The sequence below is a fragment of the Semicossyphus pulcher genome, unplaced genomic scaffold, assembly GCF_022749685.1.
Source record: "Semicossyphus pulcher isolate SPU_LCO1_2020_fin unplaced genomic scaffold, fSemPul1.0.p SCAF_2, whole genome shotgun sequence".
NCBI lineage: Eukaryota > Metazoa > Chordata > Actinopteri > Labriformes > Labridae > Semicossyphus > Semicossyphus pulcher.
In genome coordinates, this window is record NW_027211693.1 from 21,010,241 (window position 1) to 21,031,980 (window position 21,740).

The window sequence follows — 21,740 nt, forward strand, 5'->3', positions numbered from 1 at the left end:
ACTGTGTAAGTATGTGTGGGTTTTGCATTAAGTTAAAAATCAGAAATAAAGTTTAACAGCCAGTCCATAAAAATACGACATACTGCAAATGCAAAGGCTTTCATCAGCGGGCCATAGGCTCAGTCACCATTGTGTTACCTCATTCTGCGATAGATAGAGACTTAACAGACATTTATTTACATGAAAATGTTAAAAGTTAAAGATCAGAATAAATTTTATGTTAAAAAAAACTTAAGAATATGAAGGAGGTTTAAATGGAAAAGGACACTTTGGTCTTGTTCATTTGGTTCATATGGTTTCTTACAATGATGGCCAAAATAATGTATCATTAAAGGTATAAATAATATAATGTTGTGCTTTAAAATGTCTTAAAATTAAATATTCTGAAACACGGGAAACATGAGGTGATAGATTGAGGAGGGAAGTTAGCACACTTTTAATGCTAACTTTACTAGCTATCATTAGAATAAAATGACATCACATGAGTAAATGTGACTAAACTTAATTTAACTTTATAACATAACCTTGTCCATAAACATAATTTCTGCCGCAGTGACGTCAGATAGATTTCCAACAGCATGTGTGGTTATCAATGAAGGCTACAACTCCCATAATCCCACTCTACTCCACAACGTCATCCAACTAGTCCTTTGTTATTGTGAGACCTTCAGCTGCAGAGATTACATAACGTGCTTTGAATCAGTGAAATCTGGGACGTCGGCCACATTGTTGTGAAGAAAACAAACCACATTAGCCAAACCTGTTTAAAACAGAGTTATAAAAACGAACAGCATTACTGAAGCTGGAAAGGAAACAACAGTATCATTCTGTTACTCTATTACAGCGGTTTGTACTGAGTGACACCTTGGTTCAACTTTGACCTACAGCCCTGTGTATACACACACAGTTTACCCGTGCAGTGAGGGATGACTCCAACATTTTGGTGAAAATGTTGCCTTCAAACTAAACTTGTTTGTTATTGAAGTTTGTGATTTATTTCAAAGTGGTTTTGGATAATCTGGCGAAACTCTGGCTTCCCTATAATCTCTGTAATCATCTGAACACTTTGTTCTGCTAATTATCCTTTCAGGATCTGCAGTCAAAGGAACATTTGAGTCCTAAGAAGTTTAACAGAGTAAATGTTTGTGTTTTGTTCCTTGCAGTCATTCCCGGTGCGCTCCCTGGGCTGGGTGGAGATGGCAGAGCAGGACCTGTGTGAGGGGAGGAGCAGTGTGGCCGTCCACCACTGCATCAGACAGCTGTCTTACTGCAGGAGGGACATACGAGACTCAGCGGGGGTCTGGGGAGAGGTCAGTAACACACGATGTATGCAGTATGCATACTGTTGTATAGCAGTTTCTGGCTCCTGTGCTTGTTAGACTATACTTGAATTTATATTATATATGAATGACGTCTGTGCCTGGCTGGTAGCACCCGAAAGACATTTATCCTGCCTTTTATTGCGGTCTTTTTTCAGCTAAATCACGTCAGGTAAAAAGCAAAGATTAAAGTCTTTAACGTCTTAAAATAAGGAATATAATTTGTATAACAGAAGTCTGCTTACTGTGAGCTATAAGTATCCTGGTTTGTGGTGTTGCAGGGTAAAGGGATGCTGTTGGTGCTGCAGGACCGCATGTTGACCCTGGTCGACCCCGATGATCACAGCCTGCTCCACTCTCAGCCAATCAGTAGCATCCGTGTCTGGGGCGTCGGCCGAGACCACGACAGGTAGGTGGAGATGAAAAATGTCCTTTTCCTTTTATTAAACCTTTTTGTTGTTTTTGCTGCATGTTAAGCATTTTTCATGCCAGAGTTATTCTGAATGTTATGTTTTTCTGGGCCTTTCACTAGTGAGATGCACACAAAGAAGAAAACACAGACAGTAAAGAAGCTTCATGCATGCTCACAGTCAGCATGCAAACACATTAAACCCTGTAAAATGCACGTGTGGCACATTCTGGCTGATTCAGGGCTTTTAATAATCATCAGAGGAAGGAATCAGCCTCGTTATTATGCGATGCATATTTGCACAAAGTGCATTCAAAGCCCCGTAATTATGCTCATTGCTGCATGTTTCCACTACAGGCCGAGGACCTTTGGGGCCTTCAGTCATTTGGAAATGTCCCATGCTCTTAACCTTTCACTATTGAGCTGACAGTGTGCTGAGGTTAGCACGGCTGCTTATCAGAGGGGGGGAAGTAAAGCCCTCATTGATATGGTCCCCTCTGGGTTTCCATTAACACATGCAGCAAACACTCACACAGAGAGCCTACACACATCTGGAAACATGAGGGCAAATATAACACACAGGCATGCATATGTTTAGTATGTATGAGACATGCAGGCTTATTTGTGCGTGTGCATTTACACGCACAGCATCCTGAAGTCTTGTGAAAATCTTCTCTCAGTGCTAAATGTTAACGTTCAGAGCTCAGAGACTCTGGGAGATCCACTTTGGAGATGTGTGTCACACAAATGAGAGGAGCGCTGAAGCTTCGCAGTCCAGGAAGCTGTCTGCTCCTGACATGTGTAATCAGCTGTTAAGGGATTGGGTGAAAATGGAGTTTAAAATAGCGTTGTGTAAAAAGGCTTGATCTCACGTCGCTCGCAGTCTTGTTACCTTGTTTTTTTCCTTGTATCTCTTTCTTGGCTGTCTCTACGTTTCTCTTTGTCTTCTGAGTGTTGCTATATTCTCCATCACACATGGAGGGATGCTGTTGGATGCATTCTTCTTCTCTTCCTCTTTTGTTTCTCCCTCAACAGCAACATTAGCTCTCTCTCTCTTTCTGTGTGTGTGTGTTTGTGATGGATAAAAAGAGGGAGAGAAAGAAAGAGCGTCCCTCCACCCTCTCCCGTCTCAGAGGATTGAGAAACTTTTCAGTGTCTGTCTCTCTCAGCGGTAATGGATAAAGCGTGTAGTGGAGAGAAGAAGGGAGGGTCAGCCCAGGCTGGCTCCCCCTCTTATCCTTTTTTTTCTCTCTTAATATCTCTCTCTCTCTCCCTCTCTCTCTTAGAGCATTACATCTTCCACTCTTGTCATCCTCTCCTCACAGCAGCACTTTAAAATCCGCACTAAAGTCTGCAGTCATCTCAAGACTTTGGACACACTGTGCCTGTGCCACGGCTGCAAGTATGATTTAGACGATATTAGATGCTGCGAGAACACAATGCACTTCCTTTATATGCAGCAACAGTTTTATTGTGTTCTGCATTTTTAGAGGGATGGTCCAGGTGTGTTTGCCTGTGTGCATTTGAGATGAGAACATGTTTTTTCCAGAGGTTGGAGTAGCTTAGTCCTGCCACTAGAGTGCACTATAATCAAAGTCAGTGCATGCAGCTGCTATAGAGCAACTTGGTACACTAAAGCATGCTGATACCTCCATCCATCTTTGCTTTATGTCAGGAGCTGTTTTCATTGGTGTGGGCAACATTTTTATCAAACAGCAATCAATTATAGCCAGGGCCACAAAGCCAGGTCCATTAAAGGGCCAGTTCACCGATTTTCAACCTCAGTCCTCTCAAGCTGTTATGGGGAGCTAATGCCAAAATGCAATTTGGCTCTGTGCCTTTGGAGGACGCGATCCGCTTCTTTAATTACACTTACTCAATCTAGGACGCCCGCCTCTGATGTCATGTCTCATTTAAAATCGTCAGGTTTGAAATGTAGACTGCAGGCCTGAAGATTTTTTACACGATCCACCGGTATATTCTTGACGTATTTCGGACTCTGTCCCGCTCTGAGCCATTTTCTGCAGCGAAACGGTAGTATTTCACTCCAGCGTCTCTCGCTGGGCCGGTACTTTCAGAGGGAGGGGCGCAATGCACGCTGGGTGTTGTAGGAATGTAGAATGGGCGAAACCACGAGCTGTTTGTACAACTTTCTCCACAGCTTTGGCACCAAGTTCAAATATTATTGCTCCTATCGATTACAGAGAACAGCAGCTTTGACTGACAGCGGCTTTTTCCGGGGGCGAATTGCTCCTTTAAGTAATCACATTTAACCTGAGTTTTAAAAAGTTGCATTATTTTAACGACTGATTATCATCTCCTCCGTCTTAAACATGCTGTGTATCAGACACACAAAACCTTTACAATCTGGACTATTTGGAGTAAGTGTAGTGACCCATGTAGTGTGACTACGTTCCTCAGAGAGCTTTGCATCATGTATAAGGAGGCGATCATGATATTGCTGACATAATGTGTCTGCCCCCTCATGTGTAGGTGGATTTAGCTTCTCTTTAGCCACAGGGTTCAGTGTATGTCAGTGAATCAAATGTGAAAGGCTTATCATTATTATTTGTATTATTCAGTATATGAGCCGAGTGGGCTGGTGATTTAGTACGTCTGCCTCATGCTGGGGATATTATAACGGACTTCAGGATTTGTGAGATGTTGCTGTCAATTTGTCAGGTTCATAAATCTTGTAGAAAAGTGGAGGTGAGTCCTTCAAAGCTGCGGAGTGTTTGAGCGGCTCGGAGAACACAGAAGCAGCGGGCTTACATGTAGAAAAGCTGCCTCGACAGTGTGTGTGTGTTTAAAGTCAGACAGGTTCTGGTTGTCTGGAGCTGGTGATTGGCATGAAGACAGAAAAAAAGATCCGTCTGATTATACAAAGGAAGTGAAAGTGTCAGAGAAAAAGGGAGAGATAGGGATGAAAGGAGGCGCAGAATTAGAAGCAGTGAGCTAAAGAAAGGATATTTCAGCACGCATGGAGGATATCTTCAAGTAAAGCTCCCTTTGCTCCATCCATCTCTCTCTCTGTCTCCTGTCTCTTTCTCTCTCCATCTATCTGAGGAATATTCCCCGTCCTGTCCTGCATGTTCCCTCTCTCTCTCTCTCTCTCTCTCTCTCTCTCTCTCCTGATTCAATATGAATGAGTCCCCCTGTCTCTCAAGCGAGAGGGGGGGGCCGAGCTCGATGAAGTCATGAGGCTAAATCTGGAGCACTCAGCAAGTCCGTCTACGTGCACACCTGTGTGTGTGTGTGCATGTGTGTGTGTGTCTGCACGTGGGCTTGAATTGATGAAGTCATAGGTCTATATGTGGAGCTCTCTGCTTGTGTGTGTGTGTGTGATGCTGAATGAGTGGGTGTGTCTGTGTTTTCCCCCACTTCTCCGTCCCCTCTTTCTGTCTGTAACGCTCTTGTGCTATTTCTACTCTTTGTCTCCAGCGCTCTTTCTGCCTCTCTCTCGTGCCATTGGCTGCACAGCTTCGCCTCTTTCTGCCTCTCTTTCTTTGTCCCGACTTTAGCGGGATGTAAGCCTTCCCTTTTTTTTTTCTCAGCTTCAGTTAGACAAGCGAGGGAGAGACAAAGATAGCAGCAACTGAGGAAGAGGAGAGGATTCTCAAAGACAAACAAGGAGGGAGCAGGAGGGGGTGGAGGGGGGGGAAGAGTGGGAGAGAGAGAGTGGTGGGAGAGGAAGAGGCAGCGCAGGCTTCCCTGCTCGCACTGAGCAGGACACAGCAGGACTTTGCAGGAGACTCTCCGGACCGGGCGAGAGAGGTGCAAAGGAAGCCGACCGTAGAGGAAGATAAGGAGGGGAAAGGTGTAGCAGAGGGAAGAGGAAGAGGAGGAGGAGAGGGAGAAGAGGGGGGGAAGGGAGGAAAAGGGGGAAAGGAGCCCTAGAGGATTAAAAAAAAAAAGAAGAAGAGGAAGAAAAATAGACGGGAGGAGGTTCATCCCCGGCTGTAGCAATGTCACCGTGGCTGAGGAGCTAACAAGGCAGGGAAGTAGTCGTCTGTATCGGAGCGAGGATGTCTGGCTGTGTGAGTACCTCTATCTCTTATTCATCCTCTGCTCCAGCTCTCCTCATCCATCCATCCATCTACTTACAGTCATCCATAACTGCCTCTCTCTCTCTCTGTCGCCCCCATCTCTCCCCTCCGCTGATTTCTAACTGCACCTCGCAGCTCGTCCTTTATTTTTTCACTCATTTACTTCCCGGCCTCCTGCTGTGTCTGACTTCCAGCTGTGTACTTTCTCTCTCTCTTTCGCTTTCTCTCTCTCTCTCTCTCTCTCTCTGGATAGCTGTCAGGTGTTTGGGATGCGGGCTGGCAGCTGCAGGTTTGCAAAAAGAGATAGTGAAAGAATGAGAGAGGGATGAAGTAAGCAAAGAGGGGGATTGAGAAAGACAGGATTAAAGAGTCTGGATGTGCTGCAGGGAATTTTCAAAGTGTGTGTGTGTGTGACGGCTGTTTGGAGCTGTTTGATAGTGCACTCGGTTTATGTGTGTGCGTGTGTGTGTGTGTATTCTGCAGAGATGAAGTATTACTATTTCACGCATACATCTTGCGCTGCATTCTGAACTCATCATGTGAGGATACACACCTGGGTGAAGGTGTGTGTGTGTGATAAATCTCCGCTCTCTCTCCTTGTGTGTACAATAACAGAAGGAGGAGGAGGAGGAGGGATGAGCGTGGAAACACTAAGCAAAGAACAAAAAGCCGGTGTGCAATGATTTACAACATCATGGGGGAAGTTGCTGCTTGTTTTCTCGCCCTCTGCGTGTGACAACACTGGGCGTGTGCCACCTTTAATAGTGTCTTTGTGTAGCGCTGATGCTTGTGTGTTTTACCTGAACTATCCTTTTTTCCCACTAATGCACAGTGCAGGAAAACACATGCAAACACGCTGCTACAAACACACATTTCATTCATATTCATTAGCGGGCAGCAGAGGGGCTCTGCTTGCTTATTCCCCACAGCTCTCACTTATTTCCCCCCGATGTTGACCTTCTGTGGACAGCTGTGGCATGCAGAAGAGGAGGGAGGGAAAATAAGCGAGTAAATGAAAAGAAAAGAGTTTAGAAGAGGAAAAGGGAGAAGAAAAGAAGAGGGAAGTGAAGAGAAAAGAAGGAACACGCAAGCCTTCAGTATCATTAATATTTTAGCGCTGAACACACTCCAGCGATCACCTCCGTTTATGTCCATGCAGTGAGTTTGTATGTGCATGTTTGGCTCTCCCAGCCCGTCCCAGCTTCCCCGCTCATGTCAAGCCCCCCTTGTCGTCGTAATTAACATGCGCGCCCCCTCTGACGGCCCACAGGGACGCAGCCCGAACACCTCGACCCACTCGATAGACGCCAACGTGATTGATTGCCTTTTCCTTCCCGCTCCTGCTCCGATTTGGAGCCGTACAGCCAACCTCTCCTCTCTTCAAGTCATCGCTCCTCCACGTCAGCTCCTTACATCTACCCACAATCCATCACTCCCACTTCTACACACACATACGCGCAGCTCGTGTCAGGATATGTCCACCCCAGCCGCCCAGATAGCCTCATTCTCTAAAGGGTCTTTATGGTAGGAGCAGAGTCCCCACTCAGTGTACAGTGTCAGATACACACATGCACACAGAACTACAAACAAAGACACTCAGGTACACAAGAGGCCTTAAAAAGCACAAACAATTCCTCCTCCTCTCTCTCTTACATTAGCATTGTTAGGCACACCTGCTGTAATCCCTGTCGTCCTGACGGATTACTCCCCATGTTCCCCCTATAGATCCCTCCCTCCCTCGCCCCACCAGCCGATAAATCTCCCCCCGATAAAACCCTCACTGGTCCCGGTGGCGACGGGGCAGCGATGCGAGGTGATGCTGATGTTCGCTGATCGTACAGGGCTGATCGCAGCGGGTCACTCAGCGCTGTCGGTGTCGGCCTGTAGCCCGTCAATCTCTTCAGACTACAGAGGAGGCCGCAGACCGTTCAGGCTGAATACATTAGAAAACTCGACGTGTCTGGAAGAGCTCGATGGAGGTTTCTGATCATGTTTTCAAATGTCGACGGGCCCAGCAGAATAAATCACCTCTTAGTTATTTCAGGATCAATATCACACTTTATTCTAATAATTCATATTGACAGAGTGGATTTGAAGCCATGCATTTATCACTTCTCAGGGTTATGATTAAATATATGTCTGCAGATCAGGGTCAGATTAGCTTTAACTCACAAATCAGTGCATTGTAAATAGATGTCACTTAATGACATAGAAGTCCTAACAATCAAAGAGTCACCCTGATTGCTTTAAACATGAACTGCTCGAGTACAAAGTAAACCTGATGATTGGAAGATACGTAGGGTAATGTCTACCTAAAGAGTAAAAAGGCTTATACACATCGTGCAGGTGTAAGGTGATCAGAAGAACGTTTGATCCTTCATATTTCAACTCATTTATTTAGAGAGATTTTATCAAGTGATCAGCAAAGGCACGTAATGCTTTAAAGTTTTTAGTCTGTGCATTGATCTGAGTTAGTTAACATGTAGATACTATTTAAGTTAACTGTCAAATTTATACTTTTATGGCGCCGGTTTGGCTCAGCAGTAATTGGCGACATTCTGCAGAGGCTATCGTCCTCGGTGCCCAGATTCAGCTCCCACCCTCAGCCCTTTGTCGCTCTCTCTTACCCTGTTTCCAACACGGTCCTCTCTGTCGGTTAAGGCAAAAAAAAAAGTATACTTTTATCACCTTGACAACTGGGCAAACTCCCCACCTGATTAACACATCATGTGATCTGATCAAAAGCTCCAGAACAGCTTCCAGTTCTGCCTCCCTACCCGATGGCAGGTTAACAACTGTGCTGCCGACCTTGTGGACTGTAAACCCACATTAAACAAGTTCTTGATAGTGGTTAAGGAATTGAATATAAGCCTTTTCTGTCTGTCTTGATACAAAAAAAAACAAAGTAGGCGCAACAGAAACAAAGGTCCGAGTAAATCTGCTAAGAAGCTAGCTCTGCCGCAGCTAACGAGGCAGCAGGTGTAGCTAGCAACCTGCTAGTTGAGGTTCTGGCTGAGATAAAAGGAATGAGAAAGGACTTGTCGGAAAGGTTGGACAAAATAAAGCTCATCTGAAAGAGTGAGCGACATGGAGGACCATGGCTTATGAGTCTGCTTGCTTACATGATACTTAAACCCCGCCGTTTAGAAGTTCACTGTGAAGACAATGAAAATCGTTGAAGGAGGTCCAATCTTCGGATCTATGGAGTGAAAGAAAGGACCAAGGGCAATGGGACCAACAGTCCAAACCTGAACAATGATTAATCTACTTTCACACAAAGTATCCTGCATAAGAAGTCTTCCCCCTTGAACTTTTCCACTTCTGACAGCGTTACAACCTGGAATTCAAATAGACTTATTAGGGCGTTTCACCGTTTGATGAGCGGTCCAAAAAGCAGACTTGTGTTGGATGCACAAGGTTACCTAAAGGCAGTTGGTTGTGCCTAATCTTAATTAGGTGTTTTCACAGCCAAGCACTCAAAGATCTTAATATCATGTGAAACTCTCCCCTCCAACTTCAAGAGGTAGGTAGAATGAGGGAGAGAGTGCTAATTACTGAGAGCCTGAAACATAATGATTTATAGCACATGCAGCTAATTAGGTTACATGCATACAGTATGATCCCAACTGCACTGTGAGCAGAGCTCTGCATAACTCCATGTTAACTCGACACCAAATCCCTGATCTCTCCCACACACTCTCTTTATCTCACACACACACACTCACACACACACATAAGTAAGATACATGAATGGGGGCGTCATGCTGAAGTGACATCTCACTGAAGCTTTGTCTCAGTCGACATTGGCGCTTGTGTACGAAGTCACACACACATGAACCCCCTGTTCCACACACACACACACACAGTGTGATGTATAAATGATCAAGAGCAGAGGGAACAGCAGGACATCATCTTTCTCCCTCTCTCGCCCACCAAGAACCCCTCTTTCTCCCCCGTCATCACACACACACACACGCTCCCTGTCTCTCCATCTCGCCCACCCATCCACCTATCATTGCTCTTAAATATGTAATGAAAAGCGCTGAGTGTTGACACACGGCTGCTGTGTGTGTGCATTCCTGCACCCGTTGCCCCTCCCTCTCTGAACGCTTGGAATTGGGTCACAAAGCTGCGTGAACATAAACTGGGTTTGCTTTAGTTAAACACCATTTTTACCATCGACTCTGTGAGCGTGTGTGTGTTTTCTTAGAGACACACAGAGGTGCTGAAGGTGAATCAAACTGAGGTTCTGCTGTAAACAACGTCACCTGTCTGCTCACATCACACAGGCAGCGTTGTGTGCTGGTTAATACACAGCAGACAACAGTTTTAGTTTTATTTCCACTTGATTTTGTCCTACTTCTTCGCAGCCTTAGGCAATATGGTGATAGGATGTGTGTGTTTGTATTCGTCTATGAGTGCGTAGAGAGACAGGGAGTGTGTGTCATGTGGTGCAAAGACGGCCTCCTCCTCCTCCATCTTGGCTCTGCCCTCTGGCCCCGAATGCTCATTTTGCTGCTCATCTTGGTGCTGTAAACACGTTTACGCTGAAGAGAGGTAATTACGCACAGACATTCAACATTAGACCTAATGGCTGGGGGCCATGACTAATTCAGCAGGTCGCAGAGGGCTTTACCTCGCTCAGTTGTCACACAGACTTTAAGTACTGCAGGGCCGCTGTGCACGGAGGAGAGAGATCCAAATTAACTCCAAAATCCTACACAGACACTTTTGTGTCACTATGCCGCCCCACTGTTTAAAGGAATAGTTAAACATTTAAGGAAGCATGCTTTGGGAAGTTTGGTCTCCTGCCAGGAATTACATGAGAAGATTGAAGATTACTCTGATTCAGAGCTGGAGCCAGGAGGATGATACTTGGGCTTTGCATGAAACAGGAACCAGTCAGCTAAGCTCATTAACAAACACCATGCTTCTGGTTTTTGGATCAATACACAAGCTCTAATATAAAAATGACGATTTGCACTGTATGTCTTTTCAGGGATTTGAATAAATTGGTGGATCTTACTGCCAATCAACGGATCAATATCTCCGGTCCTTTTAAGCTCACTGAGCCACCGTGCTGGCTGGTAATCCCTCCTGGATCCCTCCAAGAAGTGGATGTAGAAAAAAGTGACTTTAACCTGCACTCTTTCTCATAGCAAGCAGGGGTGAACTTAGCTGGTTGCAAAAAAAATTTTGATTGTTGAGAAGTCAATGAGAAAATGAACCTACGTCTTCTATAATTTATTACCCCAGTGACAATGCTAAAATTATAAAGCAGGTTATACTAAGATAAGAGAAGATAATCCCAAAGGAAATGACAGTGCCAGATAGCTAAAAAAAAAACAGTACAAATGAGAGAAATGCAAAAAACAACTCAAATATAAGTGAAAATATAAAGTGTATATGTTAATACCCAAGAGATGTGTCTAATAGAATAACAATATTACAGCGGTTGTTTACAGAAGTAGGCAGGAAGTAATGTTACAATAGTTTAGGTTGTGTCTACTTACCACCTCAACCTGTCAATCAGCCTAGAGGAGTGGCAATCTAGCCCTCCCTCTCGTCCAAATTTGGTCACCTCTGGCTCCACAAAACCAAGACTGTGATGTCCCAAATGCCAAACTGGAGGCTTCAGAACAGTTGCACATCAAAGCGGTTTAAAAAGTCAGAGTGGTTTTGGCAAACCAATCGATTGGTGAGCATAAAGTTTGGTTGTGTCTCATTTTCTTCATGGCAGAAGAGGCTGTAATCAATCAACGAATGGATGACTGTGCTGTTTGTTGGTTCTGATTCTTTTGTAGGAAATACACAATTTATAGTTGACCTTTGACCCCAGATGAAATGAGAAAGATAAGTGACCCGATAAAAATAGTTTTGTAGACAATATCTCCACAAACCTCACACATGTCACAGATCAGTTGGATTACTGCTCAACTTCATTATTTTAGTTAAATCAGAAATATTCGACATTATCTCGGATCAAACAAGTCTTTAGTTATTCTGGTAAAGTTTAATACGGGCCTATTTGAAGCTCATGTGTGACCTTGAGAGGGTGAAACGTTTCTGGCTTTGGAATCTAAGGCTTTAAAATCAAATATAAGGAACCCTTCAGCAAATATTCATCCATGTATCAGAATCAGATTTTATGATTATCGAATATCACTAAAAACCCACTCGCAGAAACCCAGTATTGGTGCGTCTCTAATGAACATATTGGACATGTGAGCTCTACAGACAGCTCTGTAAATACAGACAGTGGACACTAACGTATCATCAATAGCGCCGCAGTGTAAAACACAGTCGATACCTGTCAGCAGACCCGCGCAGCCTCTAATGGCTCTGTAAGTGTGCACTCTGCATCTCTTCTTTCTGCTTTTACTGTTTTCTTTTATCACCATATTCTACATTCCATTACTATAAACTACAATTAACTTTAATCATGAGCTACATTCGCGGTTTCCTGCAAACACAATTATCAGCACCCAGGGGTCCCATTTTTAAAAGCGGTTCGCTCACAGCAGTGTTTGGCAACGTTTATCGAGTGTGGACAAATGAAGTTTCCCAGCAGAAAAAGTGAATTACAGAAAAGCATCGACAGAGTTCGGGGATAAAAACTGTGACGACAGGACTGTTTCATTTTTCAGCACTTACACTGAGAGCTGGATTTACTGCATCTTATAATTTAGATGAATATTACCGTAGCTGCTAATGTTATGAGTTTGCTATGTGCTGATTATGTTATTCTACTTTAAGTTACTGCTTCGCTTTAGTGGAGATGATATTACGCCGCATTAAGGGAGCTTATTAAACAAAGAGTCTCACAATGGTGCACAAACACTGCTTTTTAAAGAAGAAGAATTTGGAAGGAGAAAGCTGCTTAGTCTAAAAATACCTACCAGGTGTTTTGTTATTCTCTTTACAGTGTGATGAAAGGGCTTTCCTCCAAATCACCAACCAGCTGTTGTTTCCTTTTTAATGTTGAATCTCTCTGTGAAACTGGATCACATCAACATCCAGCTTGGACTGAAGCCAAAGGCACAACCCTGTCAGCAATCACACAGTTACCTGTTTAGTTTCAGTCAATAAGTGTAACATAATTCACACACACACACACACACCTTGGCCTCGCTGCCTCCTTGTCTACTTTGTGCTGACAGGAGAGTCACAGGAGCTTCCTCCTCAGACATTTCTAATCAGCATCTGGCTGTGCTATTAGCATATGTAAGAGCATTAGCATAGCGCCCAGCACTACCCAGACACTCTGTAAAGCTGTTTGATAATTGAAGTCTGTGTGAAGTGTGTGTGATGCCACGGTGCTCCGTGTATGTGTGCGTGTGCGTGACAGATGGTTTAGGAGAGGACACGAGTCTCTGCTGAGTGATACTGGAAGCTACCGAGCAGAGAAAGCACGGAGGAGCCGGCCAGGGAGCAGTTACGTTAGTGTTGTTTTCACTGCCTCTTAAAAAACCTCTTTTACTGCAGCGGTTCTCAAGTTTTATCACATCACTTTAACACCTGAAGGAGTAAATCTACATACAGTGTTTTATCACTGAACTTGGTGTTAAATATTGTATAATTATAAGTGAAAATAGAGTTTCATCTACGTTTCTGAGCATTACATTTGCACATTGTTATGTTTATTGAAATAATTCATACACAAAAATCATACAAAACAATAAACATCTTCAAGAGCGGTAATTGCCCCACGTTATCGGGTCTAAAAGTTATGGCCCTTTTGGACAAAAGTAGTGCGCCTGTTGTCATGAAGATCTGGATCTGTCTTAGTTTTGCATTTCTTTGGAAGCAAGTGAAAGAAAAACGAACTCCTTCCTAAACACAGCTGATCGCAGGATGTCAGACAACGAGGGTCAACGATGTGTCTATTTTTGGCTTTGTAAGAATGAACGGTGAAACTTTGCAAACTTTGCTTTATTACGTTTTGTCTAAACATTCTGAGCTGTTGCGTGTCATTTGTTGTGTTGCATTTCAGCAGTTTTGCCCATGCAATATAGGACACAGTCAGGTCACCGTCCTCAGGTGACCTTCTTCCTTATGGTCTCAATAGTCAGATGACCTTTAACGTCATAGGTGACCTCCACTGTTGTGCTAACAATAAGCATGTGAGTTACATTTTTAAATGATCGGTTTGGGCACAAAACTAATAACTACAGCCAGTTAATCAATGAATGACAAACACTAGACAAGCTACTAAGACAGGTATGGCAAGTGCAGCATACCTGCTGTCTAGTGCTTGTAGATAAATCAACAACACAATTCCACTTACAAAAAACTTGAGCAATGACTTCTTTGACTTTTTTAAAAATATTTCCATTAAAGATTGTGAAGTTCAGAGACTCAATTAGCTCACACCAAGCAGATATCAGCAGGCACCTGTCACTCTCAGGGGCCGCATTATGATTATGCATAATTTAAACCTTGATATAGAGTCTTATAAAAAAAAAATGCTTCTGTTGCATGAAAGGGTAACTTAGCTATACATTAGATTTTTGCTGTGTTGGGATTGAGTCACGCCTCAAGTGGCCTGCAGTTTTTGACACCTCCACATTGGCTTTGTTTTTTAGTCGCAGAGGTTGACCCCTGGTTGCATTACATCACATATGTAACGTAAATAAGAGCATATCTGAACTAGTTACCGTTGACCTTTGCCATCTCACAGGGCAGAGACAGCCACCTGTGTCCTGTAATTGTTTCACCCATCAGTCCAGCCTGACCTCCCCCTTGTCACACTATCTCACCTTTGCTAACATGCAAGACATTGTGATGGTGTTGATAAATCATTAGGTGAGAGACTGTTTATGGTTATGAAGCCATTTTCTGTGTTTTCTACTGGTTTAACACCACACATAGTAAAGTTTGTGTAAGTTCAAGTACTCGCAGTATGTACAAAAAAGCACCATGTATAACCTACGTAGGTAAAATAATAAAGCATTATTTATTACCCTTGTGTAATCTGAAACGCTCAACTAACCGCTTTTAAACCATCCCTTCCTCCAACTGATTACATCTGCAGTCTGCATCAACTCTGACGAATCATTTCTCAATTATGAGTCAGAAAAATCTGCTTATGTTTGCAGCTTTCCTTCATCTACACTAACAATCAATAGTCTTATTTCATGCAGAAAACCAGTATAAGGACGGCTGAAATACCAATCTCCAGCCTCAGCATCATGGTCTGCAGCGTTCTGCATTATAGATTGTTCCTTTCTCTTTACATTTGTTATCAGGATGTGATGTTTCTACAGCTTATTGACAGACTTGTATAGTGATTTAATGAATGGGAGAATCATTGCAGGTATAGGGGATCTAAAAAATCATGCATTCAGATCACAAACTGAAACCATGTTCAGTAAGCGAGGGTGGGATTTTCATTCAGCCGTACATATGCTAATGTTACTACTCTTACTACAGCAGGTGTCTGATGTCACTGACGGTTCTCTCTCAGACCCGGTTCACTATACATCCTCAGCCGTGACCTAATTTAATCTGCGAGTCGCACGCAGCGTCTCCTGCCGGGCCTCACAGCCATCAGGATCAAAGAGAGATGGGTAGTAGTGAGTCAGTGAGCCTTTATTCAGCTCTGGAAATATGTGGAGCACACACACGGAGAGAGAGAAAGAGAACAACATGAGTGTGGGAGTCTAACTCGTCTCTCTGCTTTGGTGCTTTCTTTCATCTTATTCCTCTTTTTACCTCTCCTTCCCTCTCTCCACCTCTCCCTCCGCCATCCAACCCCCAGTGAGGCTCGCTCCTCGTTCCCATTCCTCTCTGCTTCACTCCCATCTTTTGATTCTGGCTCCTTGGCTTCCTGCCTCCATCACTCCTCTTTCTCTCTCTCTCTCGACATTTTTATCTATGTCTCCTCACTTTCCTGCCAAAAAACTCTTCCTACATCTCAGAGGTTCACGTGTCATTCATCTGAAGATGTTGGCTGATTCACTGCCTGTCTGTTTCTACCTCGTGTAACCCCCTCTGTTACCTGAGGTCAGGGATAAATGTAGCTCCAAGTCACAGTAAGCCTCAAACTCTCACTCCTCTTTCTCCTCCCTCTCTGCCTCCACAGTAAAATAATGCTTATTGTGTCCACACTTTCTCTAAGGTTGCTTTCGTACAGATCACTGGCCACACATTAAAATGCAAAATCAATGATGAATAAACTATAATTGTTCTTTTCCCAATTTGTTTGACAAACTACACAAGATTGCATTAAAGCAAACATGCATCAACAAACCTCAAACCTAAATGACATAATCGGCAGGATTGCAAAGACTCCTGTACAACATATATACAAACACCTGGAACATGTGGTTAGTGTTGCAGTTTGGTGAGATTAAAGCATAAAAGTATCTTGTTTTGGAAAAGATCACGGTTCAGGTTAAAATGAGTACGTCAGCTGCATGTTAAGACATGTTAAGCTGTTAAGACACATACTATGTAAAGTAGGGAAGCACATTCTGTATGCATGTAACGTTAATATGTCAACATTGGCCTCTTGAGAGGCTAAAATTGGTCTCCTGGGTAAAGGTCTGCATCAAGTTTGTTTGATTCATCCATCCATGGATGGATGGATGGTTGGATGGATGGTTGGTGTAGACAAGCAGGGCATATATTTCATGTTTATTTCATATTTCTGGAAATGACCTTATATATGCAAAGTGTACATTGAGGGATAATGTATAGTTCGGAGGAACGCCTTCAGGGGTCCTGCTCACCCTGCCGCGATAACAACCTGCTCACTTTACATGATCCAGCTTATTACAGGGCTATTTACTTAAGAAATCAATTATTTGACACAATATATTGATTTGGAAATTATTTTATACATGTAAAAATGGTTACTTTTCCGTATTTTCTGTTTAAAAATAGTCTGTAACACTCACAGTGAGAGCTGCGTCCATAGCAACGGTTAATGGTAACTCACATTAAAACAAGCTAACCCAGCTGTTTATAATCACATTAAATGGAAACATTTCCACTGATGGTGAAGTAAGACAAGTTGAACCGTCCATTCACCGTCTTTAAACACCGCCGTATCCCATGCTGTGTTTAGTTTAGTGTTTACTTCATGTACCGTCTCGATCTCTCTGTCGTAGCCTTCAGTTTTTGCATCATTTAACCTTTATTGCTTGCTTTCCGCTGTTTTTGTCTCTTTTCTTTTTTTCCTCTATAAAAAGACCAACATAAAATTTACTTGACTTCTTTCAGCGGATTGATATGATTACAGTTAGTCCTCCACACAATCTGTGTGATTAGAGCTTAAACCCTAGCAACGATCTCTTCTACCCAGCAACAGTCTGTTATTGAGAAATAACAGACCTCGGAATGCTGTGATCAACCAATCAGGATCAAGTATTTAACACAGCTGTGTAATAAAGACATAATAACAACATTACATTGGTGGGGTTTCTTAAGGCTGAAGCTCTTTTGAAGGCAAAAGAAAAAAGAATAAAAGCAATATGGCATTACCCACCAGAATTACATACTGGACACCAGAGCACAATGAGGAATATACACATTTGAAGAGTTAAATGAATGAATACTTTCCAACTTTAGTTATGACGAAAGAATTTCCAAAAATCCTTGAAACATCCCTGGTTTTGGACAGACACATCCCAGACACACAGTCATGGTTATAAGCTGGTTAAATTTTCATTCTGTCCCCTCTCTCGCTCCATCCGGTTTTAGCTCCAGTTATAGTCTGTTTACTTATTTTTAGCTTGTTTACTTATTTATCATATCCTGCTTTTTACTGCTGTGCGAAACCTTAAGCTGCTGTAGCACTGCACATTCCCCCTGTCTGGGACAAAATGATCTTATCTCACAACTTTCCATCAACTACACTTAAGCAATGTCACATGAGTGGGAGTGATGTTGCACTGAATACCATTACGGCTGCGAATAGGTCGTAGATAGTCACAGCCGTGCTGATATTCAGTACATCACAACCTCCTTGTGATATAACTCTAATACAACAGTTATACAAGCGGCAAATAGTAGTAAACAGTAACAATAAACAACAGATTGTTTTTTTCTCCACCAACTCAACTAGTTCCACCGCTTAACTGAAACTGGACTGTTGTTGCCAAGCAACACAAACATTCTCCTGCACTCTTTGTCTACAGGTTACCACAGATCAGCTGTTTTTATCATGTACATTTATGTTTTAATTTATCATCACAAAATATTAATTTATCATCAACCAGTGAAGTCTGCTGTGTGATTCAGAGGTGCCAGTTTGAATAATGTAGACATACATTGTCTGTTGTCACGTTAAATAAAAGTATTAGCAACAGTTAGTTCCGACCAAGTAATCTCATTGGACATGAGTCTTTCCATGAGTGCTGATATAGTACAACATCACTGGGACTTTTCGCTCTGTGTATCACTCCGCCTCAGCCAGATGTTCTGAATACTGCAATATGAGAGGGAGTGATGTTGTACTGAATATAAGCACGACTGTGATTCGGTCGTAGGCAAGAGGCCGCGGATCACCTGGCTGAGGTGGAGTGATACACGGAGTGAAAAGTCTCAGTGATGTTGTTCTCTATATCGCCACTCATGGAACCAGAGTACTTGGTTGGGACTAACTGTGGTTTATTGTGTTGTACTACAGCTAAACTCATAGTTGGCGTGACCCAGATGCTTATTGCGCACTGATGACAGGTCCTTTTGTCTTCACCTCCTGTGTGAGTGGATAGGTGAATGTTGTTGTAGAACAACCTTGTAAAGTGCCATATAAATGCAAGCATTACACTTCAGTTAGTCTCGTTTCTATACACTTACAGTACACACTACAGAAAAGTGACTAAGGTTGTCAGTTATTGTATGATTAAATCTGATTTCCCTGAATTTGAAATGTTCAGTGTTCAGGTGTGTCTGGGTTTTTAAAAGCCCTAATCGGAGAGAAATAGATGCATTCCAGACGAGCTCGCTGAGTCTCAGTCTTGTGCAAAGTCAGATAAGGTCATCGTGATTCTGAGCAGAGTGAAGTTTCTGGGGAGGTGGGAGTCTGTTCTGGCTTTGAACAGCATGTGATGTTGCTCTACCATCCGAAATAAAACATTTCCAACACTCTCAGTCTGAGGTCGGCTTGAAAATTAGTCGTAGCGAGAGAAGAATGGGGTGTAGTGTCGAGCTAAATGAGGGCAGCAGCTTTTGGGCACATTCAGAGTTTTGACACACAAAAAAAATCCAATTCCAGCAAACAGAAAAACTGAATTGAATCGTAAATGGAGCAGGATGTGAAGTAACAAAAGGAAATCATGAATGAAACTCAAACAGAAGGAAGAAGAGGCATTTTAATACAAAACGTGCCACCAATTTACATGTGGTGAGTGTTGATTTTCTCCATATTAGAGTGTTAGTGTGTGCACGTGGGCGACTGGAGGGCAAGTTGAAGCAGCAGCTCTGACTCTGAAGATTCCTGTTTGAAATAATCTGCCAGCTGCTACACACACACACACACACGCACACACTCTCGCTGCTTGTTACTAAGTGGATCATGAAAGAATCAAAGGCGCTGGATGTTTGAATCAGCCCTCTGTTCTTTATTCAGCCCGAGCCTCCTTTGTAGTCGTCCTGATAACACAGCGTCACACACACTGTGACAGAGGGCGGCTGTGATAAGTTACACTGTCGATATGAATCCTTCTGTGTCGCAGCTTTTTTTGGTGGGGTTTGTCCCGGATTGGAAAAAAACAGAGTAAGTAGAAGAACGGGAAGATTAAAGAGAGAAAGCAAGGAGGAGGATGAAAGAGAGATTGAGAGGAGGTAACGGTGGAGGGAAATGGGGGAGCGGGGGGGGGGGGGGTGGAGAGCTGCAGTAACAAGGTGTGTGTGTGCTGTGTCATAATGTAGCAGAATACTAAGCCAGTGAAATGAAAAGTACACAGAACGGAGCTCCTGTGCACACATCGAGATCGCACGCGCACACACACCTCACAGGAAGACCGAGATTGAGGTGAAAGATCTGTTTCTGACTCAGTTTGTGTGTATTAACAATGATCTTGTTTTTCCCCCCTTTGCTTCTTCTATCCCGCCTTCTCCTCCCTCTCCCACTTTGTCTCTAAACTTTCTTTCTTTAACTCATTTCTTCCTTTTCCTCCATCCTTTCCTCATTTCCCCACCTTACCCTCTCTCTTTCCTCCTGCTTCCCGGGACACAGAGAAAGGTAATTGCCCTTCGCGGCGTGCTCAAGTGTGATCGTGCTTCTCCATTGTTTCCAGTAATCGTTGTGTCAAGACTCCCACCACCACCTTCAGCCCGCCCCCCTCTTGTGCAATCACATCCGTCACACCGGGCACCAAATCAGTGGCTTTGCTTCGCCCAGAGTCACTGTTGCTCTTTGCAGGAGTGCAGCAGAAGTAACTGAAGGACTAAATCACTGGTGTTAAATCATCAGCGAGGCAGGCCGGCCGGCCACAGGCTATTTCCTATTTAGAGTTGCATGCTGTTTTATGGCGTTTTGATCCCCCAGAGAGGGTGCAGAAGTCATAAAAGAAGCATTTGTAGGATGCGAAGCAAGGCCACTCATGCTGCTTTGGTGACACACTGCTCAAATGTCCCTGAACAAACACACACACACACACACACACAGGAATCATTGCACTTTCCTCTCTGGCCACAGGCGGAGAGCATTATCGACCCAAAGTGTGTGAGCACACAATTAAGCAGAGGAGACGGGCCGGATAATGGACTCATAAACACAAAGAGCCCGCTGTGATAAACGCCGGCTGTGTTTGCCATATTTCTGTTTGTGTCTGTGGTTATTTGGGAGCGTGCAGAGTGTGTTTGTGTGTGTGCATGAACCTTTTCATCTGCATCTCGTGACACTGCCAGTCGTCTTCCCTGCATGTCCTCACTTCCCTCTTGGACTCTTTATCTCTTTACTCATTTGTTCAATCATTTCAGTCCTGCTGGAAACACGCCCTCCTGCCTTTTGTTGTACTGCTTCTTTTACCTGTTAATGAGGAAGAAATGACTCTCTTTCATCTTGTGTGTGTGTGTGTGTATGTGTGTGTGCGGTGTCTCCCACATGGAGATGCATTTCATCTCTCTCCCACTCTCTGCAGAAAGTTTCCTTTTCGGTGGAGCTCCCTCTCTCACTCTCATTTCTCTCTGCTGTGTGGCACCACTGTGAAGCCTTTGGCACATTGTTTCCTCAGGCATCTTGACACACATCTGCCTTCCTTTGTGCATGTATGTGTGTGTGCGTGTGTGTGTGTGTGTGTGCGTGTGTTTGTGTGTGTCATTGTAGCCAAATTTGGCAAGCACTATTTTCAGTTCAGGATTGAGTGCAGACTGAGAAAGGTGTTTATGGCTCAGCACTGTGTCACATGTTAAAGGAGCTGCAGCAGCATCAGATCAGTGTATGGCAGCCTGTAAGGGACACAAATAATGAAGCATAAATGAGTGAGCTAATTAGAGCATAGCTCCAAAAAGAGAAGAGGTAAATATTTCATGATGCAAAATAGGGTAATATTAAGTTTGTTGTCTTTTCTGTTTTTAATTTGTGCATGAAAAATCTCCCAATCAATGTTTTTTTTTTCCTTCTGAACAGCTGACAGCGCAAACAGGGCCAGAGCTGGGAGGGGGTGGGAAAGTTTTTGTTACAGGGGAGACGACAGCTCCAAGGACAGACTCTTTTTTTGATGTTGGCAGAGAGTCACCTCCTGACAACACAAACAGATTAACGAAGAAAAGATGCAAAAGCAGCTCAGATAAACATCTCTACAAGGGGAGGGAGGGTAAAATCACTGGGAGCAGTTGAAAGTAATAAGTAAGATATTTCGCTGTTATGATGATGCCAAAATTGAACCCAATAAAAAGTGGAAAGAAGTGCTGAAAGGAATGTAATAAACAAATTTGCAATCACATCCACATATTGGCCCTAAGCTTGTTGTCCGTTGGGACGAGGTGTTTGAAGCCCTTAAAATATTGTTTAAT

General features: G+C 43.4%; 1 protein-coding gene across 3 annotated transcripts in view; it reads left to right on the top strand.

Moving 5' to 3' along the window:
* The window catches only part of LOC138597967 (amyloid beta precursor protein binding family B member 2), a 42,398-nt gene that overhangs the window by 10,963 nt on the left and 9,695 nt on the right, over positions 1-21,740 (top strand). For 2 of the 3 annotated variants that reach the window (XM_069669582.1, XM_069669583.1), the window contains exons 7-8: positions 1,164-1,310; positions 1,601-1,728. In XM_069669582.1, the coding sequence (XP_069525683.1) occupies positions 1,164-1,310; positions 1,601-1,728 (275 nt within the window). Of the gene's footprint in view, positions 1-1,163; positions 1,311-1,600; positions 1,729-5,604; positions 5,766-21,740 lie in introns of those variants that run through there. The other variant, XM_069669584.1, reaches the window with a different exon arrangement.